Source organism: Pan troglodytes, chromosome 14, assembly GCF_028858775.2.
Source record: "Pan troglodytes isolate AG18354 chromosome 14, NHGRI_mPanTro3-v2.0_pri, whole genome shotgun sequence".
In the NCBI taxonomy this organism is placed as follows: Eukaryota; Metazoa; Chordata; class Mammalia; order Primates; family Hominidae; genus Pan; species Pan troglodytes.
The window spans coordinates 29,918,557-29,945,772 of NC_072412.2; the positions used below are offsets into that span (position 1 = coordinate 29,918,557).

Below are 27,216 nucleotides of genomic sequence, written 5' to 3' on the forward strand. Positions count from 1 at the left end.
AGGAACCCATTTTCTTACAGCTGGGAGAATTTCATTCAACTCCAGGCTGACCATGTTTTATTAGGAACCAAGGTGACTTGAACTAATAGTCAGGAATGGTTGAATACGGACCCAATGTCAAATCACTAGGCAGTTCGCATTTCTAATGAGCAAATCCCTTAGACAATTAACAATTTTTTTCCTTTTGCATAACCCAGACAAAATCGCTACTTAAAAACAAACCAAAGACCCGAAACATGAGAAAGAGAAGGAAGCAGGGGAAATCTTTGGTATTAATAAGTTTTTAAACAATAAGAGCACCAGATATTTTACCCCATCAGACACAGAATGTTATTCGAATAACCAAAAAAGGAATTTTTTCTCTAAGTTTCTTGAACTGGAAAATGAATCATATTTTCTCAGTCCTGAGGCTGCAATTTTGTGCCTCTAGTAATATATAAGAATAGATGTGATGCCAGTGCCCAGTAGCTGCTGCAATTGTTACTTGGGGACCTGTTTATTCACTAAGCACTTCACCCCAGTGATAAATTTGTAGGGGCCTCCTGCCCTTTGGAGCTCCTACCGTGTCCATTAGATCAGTGGAAATTCTGGGATTCAGAGCACTTTGCAAGGCCAGCAGGGGTCTGCTCTTTCTGTCCTGTTCCTGGTTTTTGGTTGTGCCTGGATTCCAGGGTAGGTTTCTCATCTGTTACCTTCATAGACTTCTCCAGAAAAGGATCTTTTGACCATCAGAGGAGCACGAAGATTCCATTGGTGAGGCACAGATAACCTGATCTCTCTGGGTTCTCTGCAGGGCACAGATGAAGGGCTGGCCATTCCCAAGTTCTCAGTGGTACCACTGAGGCATGAGACCCTAACGGTTTGCATGAGCAGTTTGAAAATTGCATCTTTGTTTTTACCTATATAATCACATGAAACCCGTGGTTCTCAAACGTCAGCAGGCATCAGCATCACATGGAGGGCTTGTTAAAACAGATTTCTGGGCCCCAACATAGAGTTTTAAATTCTGAAGGCCTGAGGTGGGCGTGAACATTTGCATTTCTAACATGTTCTCGATGCTGCTGCCGCCGCTGGTCCCGAGAGCATGCCTGGAGAACTGCCACCTTCGACCATGGACTGTGAGAATTCACATGGACCTCAGAATTATAATCAGTCTCTCAGTTTTACAGATAAGGAAACTAAATCCAGAGAGATTGTTTTGCCAATGGTGAACAGCTGGTTAAAGTCAGGACGGAGACTTTAATCCTAGTCAAGTGACCTTTCGTCTGTATTTATTTCCCTCCCTTTTTATGCCTCTCAAGTCTAGTTACACTGTTTTTCATGGATGGGCATATTTATTGTCCTGATCTGGACTGCAGACTTCTCAGGAGGACACCTATGATTTAATTTAGTATAGTTGAAGAGTTAACAGACATGGCTTTGGAGACAGACTGATTATGGTGTGAATCCTGGCTTTGCCACTCCCTAGCTGGATGACCCTGAGCAAGTTATTCAGCTTCTCCAAGCCTCAGTTCCTTATTGGAAACATGAGAGCAATTGTGGTAGGCAGAATAATGGCCCCCTCACCAATCATGCCCACATCCTAATCCTAGGAACCTGTGAATATGTTATGTTATATGGCAAGGGGAAATTCAGGCAGCTAGCCAGTTGGCCTTAAAATAAAGAGATTATCCTGGATGATCTGGGTAGGACCTGATGTAACCACAAGGGTCTTTTTAATGTGGAAGAAGCAGGCATAAGAGTAGATGTCAGAGTCATTCAAAATAAGAAAGATTTGATGGGCCATCCCTGACTTTCAGGTTGGAAGGAGGTTCTGAGTCAAGGAATACAGGTGACCTCTAGAAGCTGGAGAAGGCAAGGAAATGGTTTCTCCCCTAGAAGTTCCAGAAGGATTGCAGCCCTGCTAATATCTTGACTTTATAGCCCTTTGAGATTTATTTTGGATTTCTGACATCCTGAACCATAGTAAAAGGGTGTTTTTTTGTTTTTTTGAGACAGAGTCTTGCTCTGTTGCCTGGGCTGGAGTGCAGTGGTGTGATCTTGGCTCGCTGCAACCTCCGCCTCCCAGGTTCAAGTGATTCTCCTGCCTCAGCCTCCTGAGTAGCTGGGATTACAGGTGCTTGCCACCACACCTGGCTATTTTTTGTGTTTTTAGTAGAGACAGGGTTTCACCATGTTGGCCAGGCTGGTCTTGAACTCCTGACCTTGTGATCTGCCTGCCTCAGCCTCCCAAATTGCTGGGATTACAAGGCGTGTTGTTTTAAGCCACTCAGTTTGTGGCCACTTATTACAGCAGCAAGAGGAAACTCATACAGTTATCATGTGAACTCACAGGAATATGGTGAGTCAAAAAGAGAGGAAGGGTGCAAAACATCCACGGTAGAGTGAGAACTCTCCAGGGAGTGAGGACTGTGCCCAGCATACAGTGATCACCCTCTTAGTAAGCTAACTTTCTGAGCACCAGCTTTTTTGAGTTGACTTTGGTGTCTTTAACACTTGAAGATCACCCTTCTTTGCTCAGCCTGGCTTGCAGACCTGGGCTGATTTGTGGATCTGATAGAAAAGTTTCCTTAGTTGGGCTCTTCTCCCCGACCACCCCCATGCCAGTGTGGCCACATCCTCTGTCTGCATTGCTCACTCTTCAATTCCAAGAAGCACAGGGGCACCGCCAGGAACAGGAACCCTGCCAGAGGAATACCTCAAGAAACCAAGTCTCCCTTACGCATCACCGTAGGAACAGAGTTAATGGATTATGAACATGTGTTTGCTTTATACCATTGTTTGTTTCCCAGGTGGCAGCTGCTGCCCCATCTTATTGGGTAGATGTAAGTGGAATTACGAATGGGATTTATGTTTCATGCACGATGGTGATTATTAACTTCAACTTTCAGGTAATTTTCAGACCACATTTCACTAACTTGGTCTCTGATTGTTTTTCTCCTTGTTTATTTATTCTGCAGCCAGAACTGTGTAGATGCGTACCCCACTTTCCTCGCTGTGCTCTGGTCTGCGGGGCTACTTTGCAGCCAAGGTAACTCAGACTTCCCTTTGTTCATTCTCTTTCTATAAAGTGCATCTCAAGGAGGTTCAAAGGGCAGGCTTCTTGTTGAAAGGACTTTGCCTGACCTCTGGCTCCCATCTGTGAAGCCCTGGAGAGGTGAGAGCCCTCGGGAGGCTGTGTTTCAGGCATGCTCTGCACCCGTGCAGAGCGCGTGTGATAATGCATTGCTAATGCTTGCTCCCTGGTGGCTGGTTGAGAGCTGCTGTGCTGACAAGGGTGGTTTAAGGCTAAATGTGACTCAGAATCCTTAAGCAGTGTTAGTTCAGATACAAGGGCATTATAAATGAGAGTGCCTGAGGGATCTATTTTGGGACCGCTGTCACTTGGCTCTTCTAATAAGCTTCCAGTGTGGTGGCCCTCCTTCAGGCATCTTTCCACTGAGCCACGGGCTGGATGCCACATCCCCGGCCTTCCCACAGTTATCAGCAGCCCACAGGCTTGACTTGAGCAAGTTGGAAAGACAAGTCAACTTCCAGAGTTGATTTAACATTGAGTGGAAATCAGTCATACTTTTGGTCCCCTTTCGGGGCCACACCTGGCGCTGTGCCTGGTGGCAGATCGGCATGAACTGGCCAGCTTCTGTGGCCCTGGAGGGCACAGGCAGAAAGGCCACACTCAGTCCCATGGTGAACTGTTTAAGACTTATTATTGTCTCCCCGCTCTGTAAAGTAGATAGAGTGGATTTTATGTCCCTTATTACCTTTCAGGATACTTTGACTCAGGGAGATAAAGTAACTTGCTTAGAGCTACTCAGCTGGTGAATAACACAGGCAGAATGAGTGCCTGGGTCTTTTGACTTAAAATTCTAGATTTTTCACAAAGATCCTCTTACTTTATTCATTTACATAATAAATATATATTGAAGAGCTACTCTGTGCCAAGCCCTGTGCCTAGATATACAGTGATAAATAAAGAGTAGCTTCTAGAGGTCACCTGGCGGTGAGGCACAGGCCAGCTGGCAAGATGGACCACAGAAGTCAGTGAATGAAGACAATGACAAGGGTGGGAAGCGCCACACGGGAAAAGAACCAAGTTCAGTGATAGAGAGCAGAGGTGAGGCGGCAGCAGAAACCACTTAAGGGATACCACGTGGCACTCCTTCTGTGCTGAGAAGGCTGTCAGTAAGCTCACCATTTATTTCCTATTTTCTATCCTGAGTTAAATAGGAAACATGTCTCGCATTACTTGAAAAATCAAGTCAAACTATGCTCTTACTATGAGTTATGGTTGTTTTTATGTCTTAGATGATGCTTGATCCAGATGAATGCGGACTTGCTGTAGCTAGATAAATACAATGGGAGTTTGAAGGTGTTTCGTAGCCCTGGAAATATGTATTTCCTGTCAAAACAAGCTTTGTCATTGCCAGCAGACAAAAGCATCAGTAAACCTTGGTTGATAATCGTCATTTCTTATGAATAAAGTAGACTGTAGAATTTTTTTTAGCAGAAAGGAAACCCAAAGATAATTCTAGTGCAAATCCCTCACTTTATAGAGCAGAAGCTCAAGTCCCAGAGGAACAAGTGGCTTGAAAGAACATCAGAATTTTAGGGGCTGGATTTGTACCCTCCTGGTGCCAGCAGCCCACTTCCCTGCAGGAGGCACTCACCTTCCTTGTACAGGGGTATGAGTGTGGCCATTTTCCACCCATAATCTCTGTTAGCTCGTGTTCAGTTGGGTTCCCATTGAAAGAAAAATGGACCAGTAAGTTGGAGCAGAATCATTCAGATGGTACAACATAGGAAAAACTTTGCCCAAGGCAAATCATGATTGTGACAGCTTTGTGATTTTTAGAGAATAGCATGGGCCGGGCACAGTGGCTCATGCCTGTAATCCCAGCACTTTGGGAGGCCAAGGCAGGCAGGTCACTTGAGGTTGGGAGTTCGACACCAGCCTGACCAACATGGAGAAACCCTGTCTCTACTAAAAATACAAAATTAGCTGGGTGTGGTCGTGCATGCCTGTAATGCCAGCTACTCAGGAGGCTGAGGCAGGAGAATCACTTAAACCTGGGAGGCGGAGGTTGCGGTGAGCCAAGATAGCACCATTGCACTCCAGCCTGGGCAACAAGAGTGAAACTCCGTCTCAAAAAAAGAGAGAAAGCTGAAGTTCACAGTTTCTCTTTTGCTTTGATTTTCTTATCTGCCGGATAACAATAGTATTTTGGAAGGCAGGAGAAATTGTGGAAAGAAATGGGTTTTGGGGAGTGGCTGATTGGAGGCAAATCCAAGGACGCTCATTGCTGGTGTGTGACTCCAGGCTGTTACTCAGCTTTTCCAAGCCTCAGTTTCCTTATTGTAAAACAGGACCACGGTCTAGCTAGTAGCATTCCTATGGTGAGTGAAATAATATGTATAAAGCTCCTGACACAGTGCTTGGCATATATCAGATTGAGCCATGTAAAACTGCCAATATCTGGCTATTTATGACCTACAAAAATAGCATTTCATATGATTCCGCCTAACATCTGAAGCGCAATAAATGTTATTATTGATAATGCGGGTGGTGGTGATAAAGTTTTGAAATCAGAAAGACCTGGTTTCAAATTCCACGCCTTCGCTGGCCTGACTTATTTTCATTCATTTGACAAATATTATTTTGAACCCCTATGTGCCAGGCACTATGCCAGGCTCAGAGATGATCTAGGAAAAAGGTGTCCTCATCTGTCTTAGGCTCTTGTGGCCTGAGCCTAAATTTCCTCGTCTGTCAAATGGTGACAGTAACACACTCCTTACCAGAGAGCTGGGAGGATTGGAGACTCAAGTTCCCAAAATGCCAGGAGCACTGCGGCAGGTGAAAAGTATTCCCTCAATGGCGGAAGTGTTTAAATTGCTTTTATATCTGTAGCTCTAGATAACACTAGTTCCAGCTTAGTTAACTCCCAGCTCCAAGCCTTCAGGACTTCATAGAGTTATTGGGGTGCTGCTCTTGGCAGTTTCCCAAAAAGCTAGAACGCAGAGGGAATCTCCTTCCCAAAAGGCTAGAACGCAGAGGGAATCTCCTTCCCAAAAGGCTAGAACGCAGAGGGACTCTCCTTCCCAAAAGGCTAGAACGCAGGGGGACTCTCCTTCCCAAAAGGCTAGAACGCAGGGGGACTCTCCTTCCCAAAAGGCTAGAACGCAGGGGGACTCTCCTTCCCAAAAGGCTAGAACGCAGGGGGACTCTGCTTCCCAAAAGGCTAGAACGCAGGGGGACTCTCCTTCCCAAAAGGCTAGAACGCAGGGGGACTCTCCTTCCCAAAAGGCTAGAACGCAGGGGGACTCTCCTTCCCAAAAGGCTAGAACGCAGGGGGACTCTCCTTCCCAAAAGGCTAGAACGCAGGGGGACTCTCCTTCCCAAAAGGCTAGAACGCAGGGGGACTCTCCTTCCCAAAAGGCTAGAACGCAGGGGGACTCTCCTTCCCAAAAGGCTAGAACGCAGGGGGACTCTCCTTCCCAAAAGGCTAGAACGCAGGGGGACTCTCCTTCCCAAAAGGCTAGAACGCAGGGGGACTCTCCTTCCCAAAAGGCTAGAACGCAGGGGGACTCTCCTTCCCAAAAGGCTAGAACGCAGGGGGACTCTCCTTCCCAAAAGGCTAGAACGCAGGGGGACTCTCCTTCCCAAAAGGCTAGAACGCAGGGGGACTCTCCTTCCCAAAAGGCTAGAACGCAGGGGGACTCTCCTTCCCAAAAGGCTAGAACGCAGGGGGACTCTCCTTCCCAAAAGGCTAGAACGCAGGGGGACTCTCCTTCCCAAAAGGCTAGAACGCAGGGGGACTCTCCTTCCCAAAAGGCTAGAACGCAGGGGGACTCTCCTTCCCAAAAGGCTAGAACGCAGGGGGACTCTCCTTCCCAAAAGGCTAGAACGCAGGGGGACTCTCCTTCCCAAAAGGCTAGAACGCAGGGGGACTCTCCTTCCCAAAAGGCTAGAACGCAGGGGGACTCTCCTTCCCAAAAGGCTAGAACGCAGGGGGACTCTCCTTCCCAAAAGGCTAGAACGCAGGGGGACTCTCCTTCCCAAAAGGCTAGAACGCAGGGGGACTCTCCTTCCCAAAAGGCTAGAACGCAGGGGGACTCTCCTTCCCAAAAGGCTAGAACGCAGGGGGACTCTCCTTCCCAAAAGGCTAGAACGCAGGGGGACTCTCCTTCCCAAAAGGCTAGAACGCAGGGGGACTCTCCTTCCCAAAAGGCTAGAACGCAGGGGGACTCTCCTTCCCAAAAGGCTAGAACGCAGGGGGACTCTCCTTCCCAAAAGGCTAGAACGCAGGGGGACTCTCCTTCCCAAAAGGCTAGAACGCAGGGGGACTCTCCTTCCCAAAAGGCTAGAACGCAGGGGGACTCTCCTTCCCAAAAGGCTAGAACGCAGGGGGACTCTCCTTCCCAAAAGGCTAGAACGCAGGGGGACTCTCCTTCCCAAAAGGCTAGAACGCAGGGGGACTCTCCTTCCCAAAAGGCTAGAACGCAGGGGGACTCTCCTTCCCAAAAGGCTAGAACGCAGGGGGACTCTCCTTCCCAAAAGGCTAGAACGCAGAGGGAATCTCCTTCCCAAAAGGCTAGAACGCAGAGGGAATCTCCTTCCCAAAAGGCTAGAATGCAGAGGGAATGTCCTTTTCTAAACGGTAGCTGTTAGTTCAAGAAAGGTTAAACATTGTGCTGTGGGGAGGCTCAGGGGTGAAGGGTGTACTTTTAAGAGAACCAGTTTCAGAGCTGGGTTTGGGGTTTAAGCCCTACCCTCTGCCCCCTTTTACGAGCTGACAGCCTTATGCAAGCCTGGTTGACCACCTGAACCCACGTTTCCACATCTGGAAATAGAAATGTGGGTACTAGTTATGTTGAAAGGACTCAGGTTAGATGATAGATATGCAAATACCTTGGAAACCAGGAGTGTCCAGTCTTTTGGGTTCCCTGAGCCACACTGGAAGAAGAGTTGTCTTGGGCCACACATAAAATACACTAACCCTATCGATAGCTGATGAGCTAAAGAAAAAAAGTTGCAAAAAGAATCTCATATTTTTAAGAAAGTTTATGAATTTGTGTTGGGCTGTATTCAAAGCCATCCTGGGCCACGTGCGACCCGCAGGCTCCGGGTTGGACAAGTTTGTTGTAAACAATGCCATGATGCCAGCATAAGGTCGTTACCAGTATTAGGAAGGTTCTCAGGTTTCCTCTAGCCCTTGGGCTCTTTTTCTGAAGTGCGTGTGTCCTCTGCTAGATTTTGTGACCAATGTTGATTGCCTAATTGGGCTAACAGCATGTTTTGGTGCCTACGAAACTGACACAGGTGTTTTCATTTCTCCACTTAGTTCCTGCTGCCTTTGCTGGGCTGATGTACTTGTTTGTGAGGCAAAAGTACTTTGTCGGTTACCTAGGAGAGAGAACGCAGAGGTAGGTAACTGGGACTACTAAAGAACTGTGGAGCGATTCCTGATTTTTGAGCAGGAAGAGTGATAATTCAAAACAGTATTTGACTAGATTCACGGCTCCGTAGCATCCCCTTGAGTGGGAGGGGGAAGGTTGACTAGGACCTCTGATCCTTCTCTCCTTGAGCTTTGAAGGCTCTGAAAATACAGCTGGGGGGACTTGCCCAGTTTTCTCATTAAGCAATTCCTCCGCATGGTGCTGGCTTTCAAAGGGTGCTTCAGTGCTGTTTGCTGCACGTGCCTTGCAGCCCCACACCCTGCACTCCCGCTCTGCAGAGTCTGGCACTGGAATGACTTTTTAGATCTGGGTTCCCAGGCCTCCTGAGAGTGAAATGTTTCATTGTTTGTCTAGAGAAATGAGAACTAAAGCTTGCACCTTGTGATAAGTTGTCCTGAGGAACATATCTTCCAGGGACCAGCAGAAAGAATGTTGGGAAAGTAAGATGCAGTAAGATGCAGACATGACAGCAGGGTGCGGTGGCTCACGCCTATAATCCCAGCACTTTGGGAGGCTGAGGTGGGTGGATCACCTGAGGTCAGGAGTTTGAGACCAGCCTGGCCAACATGGTGAAACCCCGTCTCTACTATAAAATATACAAAACATTAGCCAGGCATGGTGGTGGGTGCCTGTAATCCCAGCTACTCCATAGGCTGAGGCTGGAGAATCGCTTGAACCCAGGAGGCAGAGGTTGCAGTGAGCCGAGATTGCGCCACTGCACTCCAGCCTGGGCAACAAAAGCAAAACTCCATCTCAAAAAAAAAAAAAAAAAAAAAAAAAAAAAGATGCAGACACGAGACTGTGAAACTGACTAGCATCACCATTGCATTGTTTATAGATGTTGCCAGACAGAAAGCCCCAAAGCAGCACAGTACCTTCCTGACATCTGGACTAGGAAATCTAGATTTTAGTAAAATACATGCTAATACTTACAGAAGAAATGTCGGCGTTAGAGTATGCCGTCAGTTCCTCAGAGATTACAATTCCTAATGCACTAGTATGGTTTCAGGTGCCAGGAACACGTTCTGTGAGGCTGCTGCCCCAGGTGCTGACCCCAGCCTTCCACACCATTTTCCTTCCTTGTGTTCACAGCCGCTCTGTCTTTTACAATAGCACCCCTCTCTAGTGGCTAATGGGCTCTATGATTAGATAGCATCCTTCAGTAGTGATAAAGGCAGTGACATCCTAGGGAGGTCAGCGGGTGAAAGCGCTATATCTGGAAAACCTGAGAGCCTGTGAAGCTCAAGGACTTGACGGGGTTAGACCGTGAGCCGGGCTGCAGCTGGAAAAAGAATGACTGTTCTTTCAGCAGATCCTTCCCTGTGCCATCTCTTTCTTCATTCCTCTCTAGTGGCATTCTTATTTATCCTCTAAAACCACAATTCCATTATCTCTCCTATTCTTATCAACACTGCCCTAAATGATATTCTTTATTCTCTTTTGCCCTGGAAAACCTCTATCATGCCTTTTCCCATGTGATTACCTCATTAAGAGTGGGGGTGGAATGTCTAGCAATGAAATAAGAGGGTCTTCTCTTTTGCCTGGCTCCCTATGCAGCCCTATCTTACCCCCTGCAAAGTCCCAGGGATGTGGCTCAGTCACTGCTCCTCTCTTCATCTGTCACCACTTGCTTGAGATCCTACAGCTGCTTTAATTCCGAGACCATCTGCAGAACATGACAAAATTTGTCCACCTACCCACATGTCCTTTTAACTTTAAAGGCTTTACTAACTGATTCCTATTAGGGAATGAACAGAGCTGGCAAAAATAAACAATAGGAGATTGATTTACAAGAAATCTTTAAAATAGTAGATTTCTTTGGACCTCATTGAAATATAAATGGCCTGCCTTCTTGTGTCCCTCCCTGGTCTCCCTCTTTAGGTGATAAGAAGAAGATCCTGCCAGCCCCATAACCCGCCATCTGCGCGGGTTCTAGATCCCCTTCTCCTCCCCTCTGGCCGTGGTAGGCATTACTGATGAATCATGGTGCTCTTTCTTGCAGAGACCAAACCTGGCCTCAGAATCCTTCTTAACACAGATACTGCTTAACACAACCACTCTGAGCAGCTGTCATCAGTAGAAGTAATAGATACTAGAAGAAATGTCTAAGCCTAATCTAGACCAAAATACGGCCTGATATAGATGCAAGCCAGAGGGGCTTTATGGTTAAATGCAAGGAGATTTTCAACCCTGCCGTCTAGAAGCTACTTGCTGAGATCTTCTTCAGTTGGGTCCATCTCCTCCCCAGGCCCCTCTTCTGTTCCTGGGCTATGTCACACTTGGACTCTGCAGACACCTAATGCTCTTGGGACCTGCTTTAGTTCTTGACCTCACCAACCGAGGAGGAATTGCTCGATGAGATCCTTCCCCCGGAATTTCTCTCTTGAACCCCAGATGGTCCGTTGCCCCTTTCCAGAAGTTGCTCCAGCCCTGTCCGCTTAGGAAGTTCAGTGTCATCCTTGATCCTGTGGGTAGGGAAGACATTCCATAATGTATGCCCCAGTCTGAGCTTCTTCCTTCAGGCTTCAGGCTGCCCTGTGGGGATTTTTCGGCTCCCTTTTTAATGCCCTCTAGAAGTTTCTGGCTCTTATTTTCCGCCCTTCATCCTACTCTCCCTGACCCCTTCCTCTATCCTGTTTAGTTCACCTGTAGCAGTTACTACACAGCAGTGAAGGATGAATCTTGGTTTCGTTTCTTTTCTCTTCTTTTCTTTTTTCTCTTCTCTTTTCCCCTTCCCTTCCCTTCCCTCCCTTCACATCACCTCATCTCACCTCACTTTACATAGTCTTGCTCTGTCACCCAAACTGGAGTGCAGTGGCCTGATCTTGGCTCACTGCAACCTCCACCTCTTCCCAGGTTCAAGTGATTCTTATACCTCAGCCTCTTGAGTAGCTGAGACTACAGGTGTGCACTACCACACCCAGCTAATTTTTTGTATTTTTAGTAGAGATAGGGTTTAGCTATGTTGGCCAGGCTGGTCTCGAACTGCTGAACTCAAGCAATCTGCCAACCCCAGCCTCCCAAAGTACTGGGAGTATAGGCATAAGCCACCCATGATGCCTAGCCTGAATCTTGGTTTCTTCCCCGTTCATTTAAGCTATTACCTGGGCCTGAACTCAATGGCACCTGGCACCAACTGGCAACTGACTCTTGGTCTTTTATTACCTACCTTCCCTAGCAGGCACTAGGTTGCTCCCTCTTCCTATCCCGCGGAGTCCTGTCCTCTGTTGGGGCTCCCACTGATCCTCTTGGCAATTTGAAGTTCTCAGCTCAATGGTGGGTGGGCAATGACTGCCAACTCTTGAGGCCAATGAACTCAGGTTACCCCACTCCTCCTCCTCCTGAGTTGCTCACTCACTCCTCATTCACTCAACATTGATTCAGTAGATATTTGCTACTTGCTCTGTGCCAGGTACCAGGTCAGTTGCTGAAGGAGTAACAGTGAACATGACGGAGTCTTTGTCCCCAAGGAGACCCAAGGTGTCTCCTAGAGCCAGGGGCACATTGCAAGACCAAATATATTCAACTTACCAAAATAATCATAGACCTAGTTCTCAAAAAGCAAGAAGACTGATTCCTCATTGTCATTTCTCCTCCTCAGCGTCAATGTTTTAGAGTCTGTGGGCCCCTCCAAGTGTGGAGTATGGTGTTACTTCACCAGAGTTTGAGGAGAAACATTCTTCTTTTGGAAGGCCGGGGAGCATAGATGGATATCAAGGCTGCTGTTTCTAAAAGCGAAACCCACCAAACAACAGTATTAGAATCATCTGTGGTGCTTATTAAAGATACAGATTCCTGGGCCCCATCCCAGACTTATGAATCAGAATCTCTGCCAGAGGAAGCCTGAGAATTTGCATTCTTAGATGATTCTGCATTCTCAGATAACACATTCTTTAGGTGATTCTTACACACACTGGAGTTTGGGAATCGCTGAAGGCTGTTCACTTCTCTTTTCTGAGAAACGATTCATTCATTTCAGAAATATTTGCGGAGGTCCTGATTTATTGGAGATTTGTGGGTGGGCAGAGGAGAAATATCTTGTCCTCACAGAGCTTACAATTTTTATTTTCTTTAGAGGTCACCAGGCTTAAAATGACACTTCCCTAAATTCTGAAAAGAACAGATTTTTGAAACAAGAAGGGACTGTGATGTTTTCTGTTCCTACCTCGTATTTTGTGCATATTAAGAACCTGGGGTGGGAAGTGGAGGAGGGGGGGTGACTGGCGGGGGGCCACAGAGAGCTGAGCTGGGGTGGTCTCGAACTCCTGAACTCAAGCAATCTGCCAGCCTTGGTCTCCCAAAGTGCTGGGATTATAGGCATGAGCCACCCACGATGCCTGGGTGGAACTCAGGGCTCTGGATGCCTGGGCGCCCCCATCTCCCACACTACGGCGCCTCATCCTAGAAGTGGTTAGCACCTTTGAGATGGGAATTGTTTAGCAGGATGTTTTTGTGTTTTCATGTAAGTTTTATGCTGCCTGTGGAGGGCACAGCTGTTTCAAAACTAATAACCAAATCCCGGTCTCCGAAGTCTGAAGGCGTCCTTTGCCCTGCAGTGCAAAGCACAGGACTCTGGCCTCACACAGGCAGGTCTGAACTCCTGTGTTGCCTCTTGCTGGCTGTGGGACCTGAGGCAAATCATGCAACCTCTCTTTTCTGTTTGCCTAGATGGAAAATAGGTTTACAATACGCCCCCATAGGATGGCTGTGAGAATTAAAGGAAGTCATGGGTATACAATACCTGGCCCCGATAGATGCTTAATAATTTAATTCTGACCTTCCTCACTCATTTAGGATTATGTACCAACTTTTAGAAACAATGAAAGATTAGTGAGTCTTCTGTGGTTGGTATAAAAAAAAATAGAAACATGAAAGAGATGTCCTCCTTGTTCAAGGGCTAATGACCCTGGTGTGCCCTGTCTAGGCCCCCAAGGTCTTCCTTCCCTGCTCACAGCATTTCAGGTTCTCCGCAGCTTTGCTTGAGCCTGGGTCAGGTTCGGTATCTGCCCACCATGCTCACTTGCCACAGCTGTGGCCCCATCTCCAAACTTCAGAGACTTAAAGGTGCAGCTAATGACGTGCCCAGCCTGGGGTCACATTCCCTGAGCCCTGCAGACAAGGGAGCAGGAGGCTGAGCTCTTATCTTCCACACCCTGTGCACAGCCTGGGAAGAGTTAAAGCACCCTAGTCCTATGCTGCGAGGGCCACATGCCCTGAGACCTTGGAAAAAATCCTACCTGAATTGAAGAGCATCACTATTTCATCAGGAGGCGCTGCCATTTCATTTTTCACTTCAGTTTTATCTTGAGTGTAAAACAGCTTCGCAAATCACTTTTTCTTGTTTCTGTAATGAGCATATGGTGGCCTCATTCGTGTGATAAATCTGAGCCACCACGATATTTGACTTTTCACAATTTAATTTATCTGAACCCTCTATTCTCTGGCTAAAAAATATCCCTTACTTGGACTTCTTTATTTTATTTTCAATTCCCTTACCAGCACTAGCAGGGGACTCTGTACTCATCTGCTGGCGCTGCCATAACAAAGCACTGCAGCCTGGGGGCTCAAACCACAGAATTTATTCTCTCACAGTCCTAGAGGCTAGAAGTGCAAGATCAAAGTGTGGGCAGGGTCGGTTTCTCCTGCAGCCTCTCTCCTTGGCTTGTAGAGTGCCACCTTCTGCCTGTGTCTTCACATCATCACCTCACTGAGCATGTCTGTGTCCAAATCTCCCCTTCTTATAAGACCCCAGTCATACTGGATGAGGATCCACCCATATGAGTTCATTTTACTTTAATTATCTCTTTAAACACCCTGTCTCCAAATACAGTCCCATTCTGAGGAACTGAGGGTAAAGATTCAACATATGAATTTTGGAAGGGACCTAATTCAGTCCACAACACCCTCTTTTGGGATGTTTATTTTCCCCCTTAAGGAGCTAGTTAGGATGTCTTATCTCATGAACATGACTGTGAACAGGAAAACAGGGAGAGAATGAAGCTGGCCAAGGAACAGGGCTGGTGTCAGCTAGCAGTGCTTTTCTGATGTGAGTGGGTCCCACAGGGAGCTTGTTAAAATGCAGATTCTGATTCATTAGGTTCCAGAGGGACCTGAGATTTCCCATTTCTGACAAGTTTCCAGTGTGGGGCCTGATGCTGCTGGTCCACGGACCATAATTTGAGTAGCAAGGAGCTTGATACATAATGGCTGAGTGACTTTCAGACTCCTGCTGTAGAAAAATTATGAGTTGGCTGGGCGTGGTGGCTCACGCCTGTAATCCCAGCACTTTGGGAGGCCGAGGTGGGCAGATCACCTGAGGTCAGGAGTTCGAGACCAGCCTGGCCAACATGGTGAAACCCCGTCTCTACCAAAAATACAAAAATTAGCCAGGTGTGGTGGCAGGTGCCTGTAATCCCAGCTACTCAGGAGGCTGAGGCAGGAGAATCGCTTGAACCCGGGAGGCAGAGGTTGCAGTGATCTGAGATCGTGCCACTGCACTCCAGCTGGGCAATAGAGCTTGACTCAGTCTCAAAAAAAAAAAAAAAGAAGAAAAGAAAAGAAAAAGAAAAATTATGAGTTATATTATCAGCATATGGGGTGCCTTTCAAATTGATAAGATTTCTAATATTAAACCTGTGGATGCCAAATGCTGCTCTCTGATTATGGCAGGAAACGGCACTTGGCAGTACGAAGTTAGCTGTTGGGCTGAGCTGGCTCATCTTGTTGTGCGGTCCTGATTGCCTAAAGATGCCTTCCCAGGATCTTTACCAACAATCCTCCTGAGTCATTTGGACTTTCCCAACCTGTTATCACCTCTCAGATGGGCCAGCCATGGAGGCAGTCAGAGGAGGGCTCTGCAGAGGGAGGGCAGAAACAGGGTGGCCTCTGCATGCCATTAGGAGGTCACATCTCACTGGGGGATGCAGTTTAGGATTTAGTGCCTTGGAGAGAAGGATAGAGTGTATTAAAACATGTCTCCGCTAGGCATGGTGGTTTACGCCTATAATCCCAGCACTTTGGGAGGCCGAGGTGAGTGGATTGCCTGAGCTCAGGAGTTCAAGACCAGCCTGGCTAACATGACGAAACCTCATCTCTACTAAAATACAAAAAGTTAGCTGGGAGTGGTGGTGCGCGCCTGTAGTTGCAGCTACTTGGGAGGCTGAGGCATGAGAATCACTTAAGCCCAGAAGACTGAGGTTGCAGTGAGCCGAGATTGCACCACTGCACTCCAGCTTGGGCTACAGAGTGAGACTCTATCTCAAAAACAAAGAAACAAACAACAACAATAACAACAAAAACCAAGTCTCTCCCTCCACTCAAAAATGCAAGGGCCTGTCTCCCATTGCTGGGTGCCCAGGTCTCATGAATGTAGACATGAATTATTCCAGTCAGCCTCAGGAGAATAGAATGAGCCCTCAGATGCCGAAGCACCTTTCAGATTCCACCGGTTTTATCGGCTTATTTAAACTTCACTTCTAACACAGTCCTGCATTACACACGTGTCTGTCGTTATGGGCAGCTGCAGAGAGGGTCTTAATGGTCCTAATGCTCAGTGAGGATGCCCAATGGTCAACAGAACCTGCCATCTTCAGGCCATCAAGGAGCTCTGGAGTTAAGGAAATCATGAGAGCACAGAGGGGCGGGTACAGCAGAGCCCTCGTGGTAATGGGTTTTGAGGTCTAGGCTCTCTTCACTTGGGTTTGAAATAAGTTCAATGACTAGTAAAGCTGAGACACTTCTACCCTTCAAATGAAGTAAATGGGAAAATGGAGCATTGTTGAGTCCAGGGAGCTATAATTTAAACCCCATATATCTAAAAGGGGTAACATTTTTGTGTGTGTGAAATTGGTGTCATTCGCACTGCATCTACAGTTTTCTTTTTCCTTCTCTTCCAGCACCCCTGGCTACATATTTGGGAAACGCATCATACTCTTCCTGTTCCTCATGTCTGTTGCTGGCATATTCAACTATTACCTCATCTTCTTTTTCGGAAGTGACTTTGAAAACTACATAAAGACGATCTCCACCACCATCTCCCCTCTACTTCTCATTCCCTAACTCTCTGCTGAATATGGGGTTGGTGTTCTCATCTAATCAATACCTACAAGTCATCATAATTCAACTCTTGAGAGCATTCTGCTCTTCTTTAGATGGCTGTAAATCTATTGGCCATCTGGGCTTCACAGCTTGAGTTAACCTTGCTTTTCCGGGAACAAAATGATGTCATGTCAGCTCCGCCCCTTGAACATGACCGTGGCCCCAAATTTGCTATTCCCATGCATTTTGTTTGTTTCTTCACTTATCCTGTTCTCTGAAGATGTTTTGTGACCAGGTTTGTGTTTTCTTAAAATAAAATGCAGAGACATGTTTTAAGCTGGTAGTTGAGGGGTTTTGTTAATGGCTTTTGGGGGATTTATCTGTATACCCACAAACGACTAGTTTGTTTTCCTCAAACTAAATGATAATATTAAAAATACACATCCTGGCCAGGTGTGGTGGCTCATACCTGTAATCCCAGCACTTTGGGAGGCCGAGGCAGGTGGATCACTTGAGGTCAGGAATTAAGACCAGCCTGGCCAATATGGTGAAACCCTGTCTGTACTAAAAATACAAAAATTAGCCAGGTATGGTGGTGGATGCTTATAATCCCAGCTACTTGGGAGGTTGAGGCAGGAGAATTGCTTGAACCCAGGAGGTAGAGGTTGCAGTGAGCCAAGATCATGCCACTGCACTCCAGCTTGGGCAACAGAGTGAGACTCCATCTCAAATTAAAAAAAATACACATCTGGCTTCTGGAAAAATTACTTGAAGATCTTTTATGACATCCATCCCTCTTCACACAGCCATGTGAATTAGGTTGGTATCTTCATATGCTAGCATTGTGCCCAGCACTTCCATGTTATACAGTTTAAAATGTTCTGTAATTCCCTGTGGGAACCTAAGATAATGCGAGGACCGTCATACGTGCCCCCAAATATTGGCAAACCAATGAATAAATGAATGAATGAGTTTATGAATCGCTAACTGGCTGTATTTAATGAAGTATGTGTGTTGAGCCATTTCCCACAGTGTGGACAGATTTGTCCCACAATATGGGCCTCTTCCCAAAGGCCCTACCACCTAATGCCATCACACTGGGGATTTGATTTCAACATGTGAATTTGGGGAGAGTGCAAACACGCAGACCATAGCACCATCTCAGTAAATGTCCCACTGGTCACTCAGTTCATAGTGACAGTGATCCAGCCACTGTCATGACAGGTGCCACTTGGCAGAAACAGCACAGCTTGGAAGATGGCGGGGTGTAGTCAAGATTCCAGGATCCCCAACAGAGAAGCCAGCTCTTATAGGGGAGCCATTCATCAGGATTGAACTCTCAATCGAGCTGGACAGTAATAGGTGGGTCTGTGTTATTCCCCAGGTGAGTATCATGACAGTCACAATCCTAGGAAGGATGTGAAGCCTCCCCCAGCTCTCCTCCAGTTGCCTGCTTGGGCAGCAGAGATGATGGAATGTGGAGTCTGGCGTGGTCTGAGGCCTGAATCCATGTGCCTCATGTATGATGCTCAGGCAAGAGGATCTCTCAATTCAAGGGAGAGGGCCTGAATGAGCCTTGCTTTCCAGGCCTGTCTGATGGTCCAGGCTGAAGCCCCTCCTGGCTTGCACTGCCAGACCTCATCCAGCAGGAGCTCCTTGGCATTGACTGCTTCAGGATAGTTGCTTCTGCTCTGAGCGCTCTCTAAAGAGCAGTGCTCTACCATCCAAGCTGGGCTTTTCTTTTCTTCTTGCTGATAGGGAAGGCATGGGACATTGCAGGATGGAAGTGGCCCCCAGGCCTCCTCATGCCTGGGCTTGGTTTGGAAGGTGGTCAGGTGATCAATAATCCCGATTGGCCTGGCATTGAGGAGTTTTCCTGGGATGTGGTCCTTTCGGTTTTTTAAAAATTATTTTTATTGATACACATATTTGTAGGTATTTGTGGGGTGCATGTGATACTTTATTATGTGTGTGGATTGTGTAATGATGAAGTCAGGGCATTTAGGGTCTTCATCACCTTGATTATCATTTCTATGTGTTGAGAACATTTCAAATTCTCAGTTCCAGCTATTTTGAAATAAGACAGTCCATTGTTGTTAGCTACAGTCACCCAACCCTGCTGTCAGACATTGGAACTTACTCCTATTGAACTGTGTATTTGTACCCATTCACCAAACTCTCTTTGGGCTTTCAGTTTTACAACTGGGATGATCCTGGGAAAACTAAAGTAAATCAGACACCCCACGTCTGAGCTAGGTTATAATATGCCCAGTGGACCCTGGGGACATCTTAGCTTTCAGAGGTCATGCTGTCCAAGCTGACTGTGGGGCTTCCAGGGGGTGGGGAGAGGAAATGATGCAATGGCCCATCAGAGGCACTACTTGGTGGGGCCTGGGGCCAGAGTGCATGTCTAAGGCATTAAGGGGAGGGGAGAGCAGCCTTCATAATTATGAAGAGGAGTCTCAGGTGCACAGCTTCTGATGAGGGACAGCTTCTAATTGAAGACAGCATTGTGTAATGCTCAAACTCCCTGTCTTCAGAGTGCCTGCTGTATCCCACCATCAGTTCTGTGACTTCTCCCTAAGCCTCAATTTTGCATGTGTTACATTGGGATAATAATAGTGCCAAACTCATGGGGTTGTGAGGAATAATGAGGTAAAGCAATTGAAAAGGTTTAGCACAATATAAGTGCTCAATAAAAGCCATTATTATTATTTTATTACACTAGTTTTCAATTCCTGCATAGCAAATTCTTGCAAATGTAGGGACTCAAAACAATATAAATTTATTATCTGACAGTTTTTCTGGGTCAGAGGTCTTACTAGGCTGTAATCAGAGGGCAACCAAAGCTGTGATCTCAGCTGAAGCTCAGGATTCTCTTCCAAGCTCACTGGTTGTTGGCAGAATTCAGTTCTTTCCAGTTGGAAGACTAAAGCCTACAGTCTTCAGTCTCTAGAAGCCTTTTCTCTGGCACAGGTTTCTCTACAACATGGCCGTTTATGTCTTTAAGGCCAATAGGAGAACATGATTAGCATATTTTTTTTAAGTGAACTTTAGACCCTTTTTTAAAGGCCTATCTGATCAGGCCAGGCCCAAGTGAGCTTTAAGTCAACTGATTAGAGATCTTAATTACATCTGCAAAGTCCCTTCATGTTTACCGTATAGCATAACTTAGTGAAAGGAGTGAAATTGCAACCAGGTTCTGCCTGCACTCCACGGAAGGGGATTCTGCAGAAGTGTGGGTCACGGGGGGGTTATTTTGGGATTCTGCCTACGTCACTGAGTCAAAAGAAGCTGAATGGTTGTGATGCTGAGGTTTTTGGGCAGCAGCAGTGTGTGTGTGTGAGTGAATTCATACGTATGACCACCTGGGAAGAAAGGAGGCTGTGGTTTCCTCCACCTCCTGGCAGACAGAGAAATTTCTTTTTTTTTTTGAGACAGGGTCTGGCTCTGTCACCCAGGCTGGAGTGCAGTGGCTTGATCTCTGCTCACTGGCTCACTGCAGCCTCTGCCTCCCAGGTTCAAGTAATTCTTGTGCCTCAACTCCAAGTAGCTGGGATTACAGACACACACTGCCACGCCTGGCTAATTTTTGTATTTTTAGTAGAGACGAGGTTTTGCCATGTTGGCCAGGCTGGTCTTGAACTCCTGACCTCAAGTGATCCGCCCACCTCAGCCTCCCAAAGTGCTGGGATTACAGACGTGAGCCACCATTAACCATTTTTCTATCCCCTGTGGGAAAGGGGACAGTGAAAGAACAGATGAAGCTGAGACATACAAGTGAACTCCTCCCTCCTCTCCATTTAGACTAAAATAGGATTATTCATACTGAGATTCTCCCTGGTTGCAAAGAGATAATCTGTGCAACTGGGTTTTTACAATTATCCCTACCCTATGTCTTCCTCGTAGTCAGCTCAGGCTGCTATAACAAAACACCATAACTGGGGGCTTTTGAACAACAAAACTTTACTTCTCACAGTTCTAGAGGCTGGAAATCCAAGATCAAGTTTCTGGCAGATTCAGTGTCTAATGAGGTCCTGCTTTCCAGTTTATAGACAGTGCCTTATTGCTGCCGCCTTACACAGTGGAAGGAGAGGACGAGAAGCTCCTTGGGCTTTTTTTTGTTTCTTTCTTTCTCTCTCTCTTTTTTTTTTTTTTTAAATAAGGTCACTATCTTAGTCCATTTTGTGTTGCTAAAAGGAACATCTGAGGTTGAGTAATTTATTTTATTTTAAAAAGTGGCCAGGCATGGAGGCTTATCCTGTAACCCTAATCCTTAAGGAGGCCAAAACAGCAGGATTGTTTGAGGCCAGGAGTTCAAGACCAGCCTAGGCAAGATAGTGAGACCCCATCTACCCCATCTCTACTAAAATTTTAAAAAATCAGCTGTGTGTTGTAAAGTGTGCTTGTAGTCCCAGCCACTTGAGAGGCTGAGGTGGGTGGAGTTCAAGGCTGCAGTGAGTTATGATTGAGCCACTGCACTCCAACCTGGGTAACGGGGCAAGACCTTGTCTCTATTTAAAAAAAAAAATCTTTATGTGGCTCACTATTCTGGGTGGCTGGAAAGTTCAAGATTGGGCATCTGCATCTGGTGACAGCCTCATGTCGCTTCCAGTCATGGGGGAAGACGAAGGGGAGCTGGTGCGTGCAGATATCACGTGGTGAGGGCAGAAGCGAGAGAGAGAGGGGAGAGATGCCAGGCTCTTTTTAACAACCAGCACTGGGGAAACTAATAGAGTGAGAGCTCACTGACTCCTGAGGGAGGACATTAATCTATTGATGAGCGACCTGCCTCCATGACCCAAACACCTCCAATGAGACCCCACCTCCAACACTGCCACACTAGGGACTAACTTTCAACTTGAGATTTAGAGGGGGGAAACTTACAAACTATCGCAGGCACTAATACCACTCATGAGGGCTCCACCTTCATGACCTAATCACTTCCTAAAGGCCTTACCTCTTAATCCCATCACATTGGGGATTCGATTTCAACTTGAATTTTGGGGGGACACCAACATTCAGGCCATAGCATCACCTCAATAACTGTCCCATTGGTGGTCACTCAGGCTCCAAACAAAGGAACCTTCCTCCATTCCTTTCCGCCCTCCCACCCACAGTCAATCATCCCCAAGCTCCATCAGCTCCACCTTTAACGGCCAACCCACCTCTGCCACATCTCACCATCTCCACTGCTATCCCTGTCACCTGGGCCCACCATTCTCTCTCCTGGACAGTCTCCATAGCCACCTCTGTCAGATTTATTTTATTATTTTATTTTTTTTTTGAGACAGGTTCCTGCTCTGTTGCCCAGACTGGAGTGCCATGGCATGATCACATCTCACTGCGGCCTGCAACACCTGGGCTCAAGCAATCCTCCCATCTCAGCCTCCCAAGTAGCTGGGACTACTGGCACCACCATACCTGGCTAATTTTTTGTTATTGTTGTTTAATTTTTAGTACAGATGAAGCCTCACTATGTTGCCCAGGCTGCTCTTGAACTCCTGGGCTCAAGTGATCCTCCGGCCTTGGCCTCCCAAAGTGCTGGGATTACAGGCATGAGCCACCGTGCCCAGCCCATCAGATGTTAATGCTACACGCACTTGCTTAAAATCCCCCAGATAATTCTCGCTGCTCTTGGAATAATTCCCACACACCTTGGCGTGGCCATGCAGGCTCTGTGCCATCAGATATGTCCCTGCTCCCTCTCCCAACTCCTCCTTTCGCTTGCTCGTTCACTCAGTTCCAGCCACATTGCCCTGGGAGCTGCTCCCACCATGGGGCTTCCTAATGCACTGGTCTCTCTCATGCAGTGGGGCCTCTCCCTCCTTTTACTCAGTGTCTACCAGCACCCACCTCCTCCAGAGCCCTCCCTGACCACCACACCTACACCTAGGCCCTTCCTCCTCCACGCTCCCTCCTCCACCCCAGCCTCCTACCCACGTGTCACTTCTTTATACTTGCTGCCACCTGAAATTAGATCATTTATTTACCCCTTTATTTGTTCAGTTTGCCTTGTCCGTTAGAATATAAGCTTCCAAAGGGCAGGAGCTTTGCCTATATTGTTAGGCCGGGCATACGATGAGCACTCAAAAAAATATTTGATGAGTGTATGAAAGAACAGACTGGGTTATATAATTGTGCCTACTTACCTATATGACCATGTGGTGGGGTTTATGGTGGGTGTGGTGGTGATGGCTATAGGGCTATAAGCAAATTTGGGACAGGGAGTCTAAGAAATGTTCTTAAATTTTAGTAAGCAAAGCATCCTCTACAGAACCTGTCTTAAAACATGAAAGTTCCTTAGTGCTACCCCCAGAGGTATGATTAGGTAGGTCAAGGATACGGCCTGGAAATTCACATTCTTGTTAAGATGTTCTTCATCCGGGGTTTGTTGACCACCTTTTCAGAAGATTTTTGCTCTGTAGCTGTACTACCCAATGCAGTAGTTCGTAGTCAGTGTGGCTCCTGAGCCCTTGAAGTGTAGCTCCTCTGAACTGAGACGTGCTGTAAATGTAAATTGCACACCGGAGTTTGAAGAGTTAATACAAAGAAAGAAAAAGGAATGCAAAACATCTCATTAATAATGCTTTACACTGATTATGTATTGAAATGGTAATCTTATAGATATAGTGCGTTAAATAAAATATACTGTTAGGCTTAATTTCACATCTTTATACTTTTAATGTGGCTACTAGAAAAATTTAAATAACATATTCAGCTCACATTATACTCCTATTGAACAGAGCTGATCTATAAGTTCCATGGAAGATGGCAAGTCTTCGCAGCTGAAATAAAGGCTGGATCTCATTCTACGGGCTCATCTTTAGCAATGATTTCTTGCAGACGATATTGAAAAATGTGGCAATGAAAGTTACCACAAGCATCAAACCAGTCCTGCCTAAATCTGGAAAATAGTTATCTGAGGCTGTTAGCATATGATCATGAGAGCGTTTCACCATGGATTTCTGATCACAGATGTGGCACGTTATTAAAATATCACTTTTACAGTCACCCTAGAGGCTAGGGTTATCTGAATATGGAGAAAGAAACAGCTTGTGGAGCTGTTGTATAAATGAAATTACTAGAAAGTAATGCACTCAATTGCATATTGGCTCGGGGGGTTATTCTTATTAAAATGTTTAGAGAGGACTTTCTGTTCATTTCTGCAGAATTGCTCTTCAAATTAAGAATTTGCTTGACACGCTAATAGACCACAGTCCCAAGAGAAGTTTATCCTTTTTTCTTCTTATCCTTGCTAAGCACTTAGATGCTCTGCTGATAGGTAGCATATATTGTCTATATGAAGCTTTTGTGTTAACATTGACTAGTCCTGCAAGTTGGCACACTCTTACTTGGCCTAAAAGAAATCAGCACCAGGCTTTAAGAAAATCAGATGATCTACCTAAAGGAACACAACTCTGTCTCTCTTTTGACAATTGTTGTAAACAAATTTTAATGGAAATTTGCCTTAATTGTGAAGAAGTTGCTGCTACAATGGACTTGCCATTAATGGACTGGAACCCATTGCATAAGCAGAATGAAATATAAGCCTTCTCAGGATTCACACTTATAAAAAACCATTCAGCCAATCAACAAGAGGGCAAAAGAACAAACATTTGATGTGTAATTACTTAATTTAGTGCATATGCATTTGGGTCCTCAATGTCAGTGCTATGGCAACCAGAACATGGCCACAATAACTGTCTGGAAATGTCTATTCTTACCTGGACCCAGCAGGCCATGCCCCACTGATTATATAATCTCCCTCTCTCCTTGTTATGGTCTGAATGCTTGCATCCCTCAAAAATTCATGTGTTGAAATCCTAACCCCCAAGGTGATGATATTAGGAGGTCAGCCTTTTGAGAGGTAATTAGGTCATGAAGACAGCATCCTCATGAATGGGATTAGTGTCCTTATAAAATAGGCCCAAGGGAGCTCATTCACTTTGTCCACCATGTGAGAACACAGCGAGAGGGCACCATTTATGCACCAGGAAATGGGCCTTTTCCAGACAATCTGTCGGTGCCTGGATCTTGGACTTCACAGCCTCTAGAACTGTGAGAAATTAATTTGTTTTTTTATAAGCCACCAAATCTATGGTTTTTTTTATAGAAACCGTAATGGACTAAAACACTCCCTAATTATATTTAAACTTATCAGTGCACTGGGCAGTGACATATTAAAAGAATGCTGGCCAACGTAATTGACACCATAAGGCTGGATGATTCTTGTAATTTTCAGCCTCAGAAAAAGGCTGGGGAGAGGAGTCAGGGGAAAGGAGGTGGTGTGTGTGTGTGTGTGGGGGGGGGGGGGTACGGTGGATGCCTGCTGAGAGAGAAAGAGCTATAATAACATTCTGTGATTCAGCTGACACATCCTTTCTGCATCCCCTTCAATCACCTGGGTTAATGGGGACCTCGCTAATGTCTGAACCTCATCTCATTTTAACCTTTTGTTTCAAAGCCTCTCTTTTCATGACTTCCCCGCCTTCATTTTTCCCATATGGTGGGGTTATTATTAAGACGTTAAATGAGAGTGGACAGGTAGGCAAAGGAGGTGGGTTGCAGGGGAGTTGAGCGTTGCCTGTGTACTTTTCTAGACTGTTCCACTTCACATCAGTGAAAGATTCCCAATTGATATTATCATGAAACAAAGCAAATGAAATGCTGAGCACGGAGCTTCGTCTTGATGAAATGCTGAAAGAAAAGAAAGGAAAAAGAAAGTAGCCGTTATTTTTACCCTTCCTCCCACCCCCATGTTTACTACTCTTATTTCTCTTTTGTATTGTTGTGTTGGAAGCACAGCATCAGAAAAACTCCCAGTTTTGAGAGATAACTCAGTGCTTAGTTCACTTAAACCTGAGAAAGGAGAAGAGGATGCCACCGTGAGGTCCAGCACATAAAGAGGAAAAAAACAGACAAAAAAATCAATATGAAATGAAAATGTGAAAGAGACGCTTTCAAGCAGATGAGTGATGTAGATTACAATGTTGAGAGCTGTTTGTGTCCAGAGCTGCTTGCTGCACCTGGTGGGATAAACACTGGTCTAACAGAGGATCCTTGTTTCAAGGAGGCTACCTTTTATTTGGGGGGACAAAATGGTTTTTGAAAACTGCCCAGTGGTTCAAGCTACAGCATGGTGGACTAGCAGAATGGACTCCAGGGCCTCAGAGGAGACAGTGACTGCTGCCAGAAATAGTCAAGGATAGAAAGGAAGGACTTCACTGAGGCCTGGGAGAAGATTATTGAATGGGACTGACAGCAGTGACGGGGAGTACAAGGGGGTGTCTGGGGGAATTGTGCCCCATGGTGAGAGCTAGAGGGTTCACAAAGACTTAACCCAACACATCTCTCTCACCCTGGAGATTGGGCCTGTTCAATCTAACTGGATGGCTATAATTTAAAAGGTTTAGGTATTACGACAAACATGGATATATTAGGTGATAGCAATGCAAAATGCATATGGCTTCTTGATATAAAACACAAGACTTGAAAGCAGCATCTTTGGTGGGGTACTACAGCCACCCTCCTCTGTCACTAAGGGAGGCTTTGGTGGAAAGGGCTGAGAGCCTCTAGACTGTGAACAAAAGTAGGCACAGAAGAACAGTTGGAGATAATAAGTAAAACATCTTGACAGGAATGAAGAATTTCCTGAAAGGAAGGTCCCTGAGTTAGGTTGTTGGATGCTTTCAGTAGTGAGTTATTGAAAGTGTTTGGTGTGTGTGTGTGTGTGTGCAGTATGTGTGTGTGTGACAGAGAGACACACACAGAGAGAGGGGAAGATAACTTGTGCAAAGCAGGGTTTTAATAGAAATAATTTGGCAGTTTCCTAGAGGATAGTTTGATGATAAAAACCAGCCAGGCTAGAAACAGGAAACCAGCTGGAGACAATTGGTAGGGGACAATTTCAACGGTCTAAATGCAAGATGGCACCCAGACAAAGATGGCAGCTGACAGAATGGGAAAATAAAATGGAAGGTGTAACATTATGAATGACAGCAAACAGGAAGCAGGATTGGTTGGTAGGGATCAGGAAAAGGAGAGAGAATAAGAGAGAATGCTTGGTTTTGAGCCTGGGTGCTGAGGAGACTCAGTACAAATAAATCCCAATTGCACTCCCACCATATACCAGGCATATGGATAGGTCCTAGGCATCAGTGGTGATGACAGAGACAATGTCCCTATCTTTGCAGAACATTCATTGTGCTGGAGGACAGGAAGCAGTCAGAGGCAGCAGAAACACCAGAGCAAAGTAGGTCACAGAAACCCAAGAGTGAACAGTTTCGATTTATAGTTCTAAATAAATCATCATGGAAAATGAAAGTTAAAGGACATTGGAAAGCTGTTTATAATAAGAAAGAAGAATACCTAAACTCATAATAATAACCGTGACCATGCATTTGTTACTTTCTTACCATAAGCCGGAAGTGCACTGTGTGCTTTGCACGCTGTATTAGTCAGGGTTCTTTGGTGAAACAGCACTGATAGAATTGATTGATTGCTTGATTAATTGGTTATGAGAATTGGCTCACACAATTACGGAGGCTGAGAAGGCTCAAGATCTGCTGCCTGCAACCTGGAGAACCAAGAAAGCGGTGGTGTAGATCAGTGTAAGTCTGAAGGCCTGAGAACCTGTGTGGGAGGGGACATCGGCATGGTATAAGTACTAGACAGGGTCTGGAGGCCCAAGAGCCAGTAGTGCTGATGTCCAAAGGCAGAAGA

At 46.0% G+C, this 27,216-nt stretch overlaps 1 protein-coding gene across 6 annotated transcripts in view; it reads left to right on the plus strand.

The window, feature by feature from the left end:
• ALOX5AP (arachidonate 5-lipoxygenase activating protein) overlaps positions 1-27,216 on the plus strand; it is a 147,168-nt gene that overhangs the window by 13,963 nt on the left and 105,989 nt on the right. For 5 of the 6 annotated variants that reach the window (XM_063792037.1, XM_063792038.1, XM_024348502.3 and 2 more), the window contains exons 3-4: positions 2,961-3,031; positions 8,340-8,421. In XM_063792037.1, coding sequence (XP_063648107.1) covers positions 2,961-3,031; positions 8,340-8,421 — 153 coding nt within the window. Of the gene's footprint in view, positions 1-2,960; positions 3,032-8,339; positions 8,422-16,349; positions 16,828-27,216 lie in introns of those variants that run through there. The other variant, XM_016925120.3, reaches the window with a different exon arrangement.